The sequence below is a fragment of the Arachis ipaensis genome, chromosome B1 (assembly GCF_059453495.1).
Source record: "Arachis ipaensis isolate K30076 ecotype BB chromosome B1, ASM5945349v1, whole genome shotgun sequence".
Classification (NCBI taxonomy): Eukaryota; Viridiplantae; Streptophyta; class Magnoliopsida; order Fabales; family Fabaceae; genus Arachis; species Arachis ipaensis.
This window is the reverse complement of record NC_142436.1, coordinates 7572272-7580116: the sequence shown is the minus strand read 5'-3', so window position 1 is coordinate 7580116 and position 7845 is coordinate 7572272. Positions and strand designations below refer to the sequence as shown.

General features: G+C 32.9%; 1 protein-coding gene across 1 annotated transcript; it reads right to left on the bottom strand.

The window, feature by feature from the left end:
- Positions 1–4076: 4076 nt before the first annotated feature.
- Positions 4077–7496, bottom strand: LOC107615249 (uncharacterized). The gene is made up of 5 exons (XM_016317367.3): positions 7270–7496; positions 6947–7027; positions 5553–5725; positions 4786–4855; positions 4077–4479 (listed from the first exon to the last, which is right to left on the bottom strand). The coding sequence occupies exons 2-5, from the start codon at positions 6996–6998 to the stop codon at positions 4280–4282; spliced, it is 495 nt and encodes a 164-aa protein (XP_016172853.1). The 5' UTR covers positions 6999–7027; positions 7270–7496; the 3' UTR covers positions 4077–4279.
- Between the last annotated feature and the right edge of the window lie 349 nt (positions 7497–7845).

Sequence of the window (7845 nt, the reverse complement as noted above, 5' to 3'; positions counted from 1 at the left end):
GCACGACACCCCGAAAACCTGGGAGAGAAAACAACTCAGATAATCCAAGACCTCTGCCTCCGAGTACAAGAACTCGAGGGCCGAGTTGCAACCAAGGAAAAGCACAATGCCAAAAACGGAAGCCACGCAACCTCCAGATCCGGATCTCGCCACAGGCACGACAGGTCGCCAGAACGGCAACATGCCAAGAGGTACAATCGCAACGTCTCCCGTGACCACGGACACGACAGGACGCCAGAACGATGACACGGCAAGAGGTATGATCGCAGCGTCTCACGCGACCCAGCTCATCAACATGACACGGACGACGACCGACGACACCGAGAGGCCAAACGCACAAGAAGCGACCATGTGATAATGGGAGCTACTCCCTTTATTAAAAGAATCCTGAAAGCAAAACTCCCAAAAGGCTTCGACAAACCCACGAACATGAAGTACGACGGAACCAAAGACCCCCAGGAATACTTAACAGCCTTCCAGGATTAGGTTATCTGGTTGGTTGGTGCTGATCTATGAATTTGAGGATTGATAGTTTATTGAGTTCTAATTGAATGCATTATTAGGCTGAATAAATATTTGATGAATCAATTGTATAGGTGGACCAGAATGTTTTGTGAATTTGTGAATGATAGGTTAATTTGTGATGTTTAGCATTGTCGTTGACTATAGTTTCTGCATATACATTACTATTTCAATGTTGATTACAGGTTAAAAAAAAAGCACACATGAAGAGAGAGCTAACCGAATGAAAGAAATGGAGAGATCAATAGAAATTGGATCTTTAAAGGAAAGTATTGTTAACTCTTCTCATCTCTTTTAATTACAATTTATTTTCATTTATAATGTTTATCATCAAGAAAAAAATTGATGAGATTGAGAAAAACAATACATTTATTTTATGATGACAAACACTAGTGATTTGGGCTTTTAGCCCAATAATGTATGTAATTTATTTGGTTATTGTGCAGAAAAATAAACAACCCAAAATTTTCTTGACAAGACACTCCTCTTTTTTAGACTGTAACTAAACACTCTTTTCTCTTCTTAACCAAAACTCATGTGATTATCCACAAATTAAGAATTAAAAGATGTTTTCCAAGTCAAATGGTAAGATCCAAAGGGTTTCAAGCAAAGTGAAAAAGGTGGATTACCAAACTTATGCACTAAAAGGAAAAAAGGAAAAAAGAGGAAAAAGTCAAAAGTTAAAACTAAAAGGTAAAATTAAATCCGATTTGATACAGAAGAAAATCAAAGAAGATGAGTTACCATTTTTGTGCAACCACTCTAACTTGTTGAAGCTACCATCTTCCTGCTACACATTTTTAGATAAGAAAAAAAAAATGGAGGTTGTTTTTCTCTGCTGTAAATTAAAGGTTACAATTGAAATTTGGAGCTAAAGAATATATCAATGGTTCATATATTTGAAGTCAAAAAAAAAAAAAAAAAAAAGAAAGAGAAACTGCAAGCCAACTCCACAAGTCATGAAACTCTGCTGCTATTCCATCTCTTCTCTGTGTCTCTATTCTGGTTTTTGAGAAAGAAAAACAAAGTCAAAAGTGTTCTACTAAACTCAAGTTTTGGAAGATTTACTCTTATATAAAAGGGTAAACAACTAGAAATTAAAGCAAAGAGAGTGAGTACACTGTTTGGGTCTTCATAGCTTTCAAGTTATACCTTCTTCTCCTTCATGATTTTACATTAAAATTTTTGTTCTTCAGTTTTATCTTTTTTTGTTTTCAATCAATGAAAAAAGACAAATTTGTAAGATATCAATAAAAACCATTAAGAAAAAATGCAAAGAGAATAATCTTGGAGAAAAAGTCAGAAATTATGTCAATCTTTTTGTAATTGTTTCTGCTTTGTATTCATGAGTTTGAGAGGTTTTCCTTGCTAAATTGGGTAAGCACTTAGTGTTGAGAGTCTAGGAAGTGAACCTAGCCAAATCAAGCTTGGGTAAAAGTTTGGTTTGTCCTTGATAGGATTAGGTTGAATCCTTGAGAATTTGTGTTTGTAAATCTTTAAAAAAGATAGTGAAAATTCTACCACAGTTATGGTGGAGACTGGATGTAGGCCACATTACATATGGTGGTTGAACCAAGATATATGACTGTGTTATTTTCTCTTCTCTGCTCTTTCTGATTTGCTCGTTGTGAGACAAAATAAAATTGTCTCCTACTTAGGGCTTGTTTGGGTGAGCTTTTAAGAAAATATCTTTTTTCGAGTTATCTTTTTTTAAAAGATCTTATGTAAAAGTAAAAGTGATTTTATATGAGATTGACATAAACAATTACAAAAAGATTGACATAATTACAACTTCTCAAAAAAGATGTTTTTTTTTTTTAATTTTTCTAGTACCTTTACTTTTACTATTAGAAATTTGCCAAATCACTAAAAAATAAAAAAAGATATTTTTTCACTGAAAAAAGATATTTTTTTATCAAAATAATGGCGCCCAAACAAACACTTAATCAACTGCACAGAAGTCACATCAACACAGAATGTTAATTTCTCTTCTTTGTTGTTTCTGATTCTCTCGATAAGATAAGATGAATTTGTCTCCTGTATAATTATTATTGCAACTCCATAGCAACAATATATTAAATTCTGGTTTAAAGTTTAAAAGTGTATAAATTTAAAAGAGACCATAGATTTAATCCTCTTCTCTAGATCATTGAGAATCATCATTTATAAATTAAAAAAAAATAAGTTACACTTCTAATCATTTTTCTTTTTCATTTTTACAGTGAATTTTTTTCTCTTTTTTTTTTTTTTGTCTTTTTGCATAGTGGATAAAAACAAGTTGTAACGGATTAAACTTCTCACAAGATGCGAGAAATATGTTTTTCATATTAAATTGACAGTTTTTTTTTTTTATCTGCAAAATGATAAGATAATATTTTAACAAAATTTAGTTGTTACCCGGTGGAAGAAAGGTTAAAAATTTAGATTGAGTCTATGTATACCAATAGTGGCTCTTCATTTTTTCATTGTAAGTTTTTCTTCTTCTTTAAGCGTAAACCCTCTTATTCATCTCTCTAAGAACCTTAATAATGTCACCCTATACTTTATTAATTTAGCTCCTCACCTAGAGAGATTGAAGAAGAGAGTTTACATTTCACATAAATAACTACCTTTTATTCAATCTATCTAATTATACGATGCCACATCACTAAAAATAACTACTTTTTATGTTGACCGCATAAATAGTCATCCAAAAAAACGGATGTGATTGCACGATTATGTAAAACGATTTACACTGTTAGTGCATCGAAATTAAACTCATCATATACACATAAAAGTGTAAAAGTCCAACCACTTTTTTTATTCATTACGGTGTCACAAAATAGACTATGCCAAAACATACACACTCATTTAAAGTCATAAGTATTTTATATAGACAAGGACTGGTATTTAGTGGGTTAATATAATTTACAATAAATATAACCAATATGCAATAATTGTTTTTGATCTATTGACAAAATCAAACTTATGTCAATCGTAAAGCTATATGATTAATTCAAGCAATTGGTTACTAATCAGAAAGCAGACGACTTAAACATGAATACAAGAGACGACATGGAATGAGAAGAAAATAGGAGTAATAATGAAGGCGAATTCTCAACCAACTATGAAATTTTGGAGGGAAACGATGAAGGCAAGGACGAGGCAGGCAACACAAAAGTTCAAGTTGCAGTATCGAGAAATATTTGTTAATTATATTGCATGCTTAGCTTGTAATTGGATTCAAAGTGCCGCGTTCACATTCGGTTTGAGTTGGGTTTCAACCAAGAATTAGAGTGGCTTTTTACAGTAGCCCTAGGAAAAAAAACCACCAACCCTTATTGGTAGCAGTGAGAAACTAAATCAAAAAATGTAGTAGAAATTTTTGCAAATAAGTTGACGTGTTAATTTGCACATGAAGACGACTCCAATCCATAAAAAATCTCCACCCAACTTTTATCTACAATCCAAGCATACCATCTAAAAAGCCAAACTTCTACCACGTTCCTATTTGCATGCTAGCAATTGGGAAATTTTTACTGGCGCTGAAAACATAACCACTAGAGACCTTACCATTGTGAAGTTTTAAGGAGAGTTTAATTTGTATTAATAATACAAAATTTTGGTAGCATACATCATATCATCATAATGAAGCATATAATTGAAGCTCAATACACCAGCTAACCAATATAACCTACAGTCACTATGAGGAAGGAAATTCCAAGAAATTCAGTACCAAAACCTTCAAACAAAGCATGCATTGGTCTGATTCTAATCCTCACCTCCTCCTACTACTCTTGTATGTGTCACCTTCACTTTCCTTATCCTTTAAGAATCCAAGAAAAGCAAGAAATCCGAAAAAGAAAAATCCACCAGACCAGTTGCCTCCACCACCACCACCTCCACCGCCGCCATCATCATCGTCGCCAGGTGGAAATCCAGTTCCTCCATCGTCAAGTTGTGGTGACTTCTCCTTCGCTGAAATTGAGTTAAATCAGAAGCCATTTAGAATAAGTTTTTGTTGTAGTATAGTAATGCATTTAGTTGCAATTTTTTTTAATGAGTAACTCCAATGAAGAAGTTAAATTTATTCAGCAATGAGAATTTTTTTTTTTTTATCATAGTTAATTATTCAAACATTTGATTCAGCATCTCGTAGCCTTTTCTTGTAAAATGCTTTTCAGGTCAATGATTACTGGTAAAGAAATATATACAGAAAACAGAGTGCAAATGGAACACCTACAAACTAAGTTTTAACAAATCTATGTTTGGAATAAACAGTACCAGGAACGTGAGTCATTGTTGGAGCTTGGCGAGTAACAGTTTGAGTTTGCTCTGCACCACATCTTGCATTCTGCATATATAGGAGGATATTAAGGAAATCAGTGGAAATATATTTTTCTTCCCATTATGACATCAAGTGTGCATTCAAATTGGATGCCTCAGCACAATGTATAGAAGTTAATAACCATATTTAAACCCCAAATGATTTGTGTATTTCTCTTTTTGTAGAAGTCCACCAAATTAGGTATGTCATAGCAATGAGCAAACAATAGTATTCTAAGTGTCCTGTCGGTGAGTGACACACTATCAATAATGAACATGGATCCAGTTATCTATGATGTTTAACACTAGCCACACTTCCTCAAACCAGAAAGCTTACAAACCAAAAGCAACAAACAAGATATGAATTTTCAGCCATTCATTTCATTTTAACCATTTGTCAGAGATGACTATTAAAACACAATCCTTATCTAATAAAGCTGTCTCCCAAATGTAATGCAATTATATGCATTATAGGTGAGTAGAAAACAAATATAATTTACATGGTGGTTATACTCCAATTTCAAACACATAAACGAGTGGAATACTGGAATTAGAAAATATCATGATTTCCAGGTAAAGAGGGAACACCAAGAAGATAAACAATTGAGCTTTTTCTTGAGCTTTTTCTCACTATACAGGGACGGCTAAAGCTCCAATGATGATAAATCAAAATAATTTAAAAAATAAATAAAAAAGAAGAGGACATAGAGAGAGTAACAACATACCAAAGCTGCAGCACATATAAAAGTTGCAGTCCGAGCAGAACATGCTCTCGTACCAAATGGAAACTGTGTATAAGTAGGCTTCAGTGATCTTGAACTATAAGTCGTCCGCGGTCGTCCTGGAAAGTTATCTGAAGAAACAATATTCCTCTTGTTGTGCTGACCACCTGTTCTCCCTGTTAAACAATATAATAAACAAAATCACCATTTTATTATCATCACAATAGTTAAAATTCTGAATTATACATTTGATTAATTCTGTTAATAATACAAAACTTATTTTGTCAGCCAGCTTAGCAGGAAATTTATTCGCAGTGAACACTAAAGTGCCATGTTGAGATCGTATGCAGAATTGTAAAGGAAAATACAAAGTTGTACAATGCAGAATTGTAATGCGGATAGTAAGATTCTACCAAATTACATGATGTTCATAATATACATGTCGCATAACATAAATAAGCAGATAAGTCACCATTAACACAATTGAACTTTAATTAAGTATGCAAAAGACGTTTTCTACACTCAAATGCTACGTAATAAAAAATAAAGGACAGAATTTTTGCAGAACCAAGTACCCCAGCAACAGTACCCTCCTCCCTAAATTTCTCTCTCTCACACACACACACACACACAAACAGAGAGACATAGAGAAACAAAAGAAAAAGGACGAAAAATAGAAAGCTGTGCTCTCTTCACCAGCGGCAGCAAGCTCTACGTACATTGGACAGTTTAAACTTTGGCCTCAAAATGAACCAATTAGTAAAGCAATCAACAAATTACATGCATTTATCTGTAGAATTTAATGGTTGACACATTACACGCATGTTGATTCAGTAGAAATTTGTGAGACGAAAACACTACATCAAACCTTGGATTAGATGAAAACCAATAATCCATCCATCAAATAAATTATCAAGCACTTCGCATCACCACATATGAACACTCTTATTATTAAGTTATTATGCCTTTAACAGCACTTCCTATGACTAATGACTTATACAAGCTTCAATTCTCGATTCATGTGCTACATATTTGGCTCTCATCCTTCAAAGACTACAAGTAAAATAGGAACATCCATCAACAAAGGGATCGCCCAATCCCCATTCCAAGGATATCATGTCTTAGCTATTGAAAACAACAAAATCAGATGGTTCTATTAAGCATCTAAATATGGAGAAAGGCCACTCATTCACAACCAATAATAAAGAATTCCTCAAAAAGGAAAGGAAGGATACAACTCACATGTTTCACTAATTCTTATTGTTCCAAGAATTTCGGTTCATGAAAGCAACTCTAATTTTTCCAAAATCATATTTCCTAATTCTTACATGAATATACAACTTGTCATCTTAATTCGAATCGCAAGAGGGGAAAAACAGTTAGAAATTATAATTTACCCGGTGGTAATATGGGCAAGGGTGAAGATGAAACTGCACAAGTGCTCAACATTGATATCCAGAGAGAAGCCGCGAAAAGAGCTGAAAATTAATAATTTCGAATCAGAAATAAATAAATAAAGAAAAAAGAAGAAAACGAAAAGGTAATAATATCATCTACTTGCTAGTTAATCGACAATTACGAAGCAATGCAAAATAACAATCAATTAGGCATTCACTTTTCAAATTTCAGTTTCAAGACGAAGAGATATCATGGTGGTAGGAATTAAGACACTATGGAGCTTAGGGTTTTAAGATGAAGGGGAGGAACATAAAAATGGTACCTTGGATAAGCGAAGTTGGAATTTGCAGAGTTGTTGGTAGGAGTTGGGGAAGTTGTGTTGAATGGCGGTGGATGTGAGATTGGATTTGTTGAAACTCTTTCAAGACGGTGAACCCAAAATCCCAAAGAAATGGAGGAAGGAGGAAGAAAGAAAGAAGATGATAGAGCACAAGCAACTTGGTTTCAACTTTCAACACACCACCAATTGCATCCACAACTACTTCCGAAATTTTTTTTTTTAATACGAAATGTGAAAATAGGTATAACTTTTGATTTTTTTTTAATGTATTTAACATATTAAAAAATTTGAATTTTCAATTATTTTATTATTATTATTTTATTAATAATAATTTTAACATATATGATATGTCCTAAATGTACATATTACCTAAACTTTTAATTGATAAAAAAAAGAATTCAACAAAATTTTTATTATTCAAATTGCATTATTACCAAAAAAAAAATGGTACATTTTGATCTCTCTTTATAATATAATAACTATTAAATTTTAGTCTCTTCATCTAAATTTAGGGTTGAAATATAAAAAATCCAAATAAACTTTCAAACAAAAGTATAT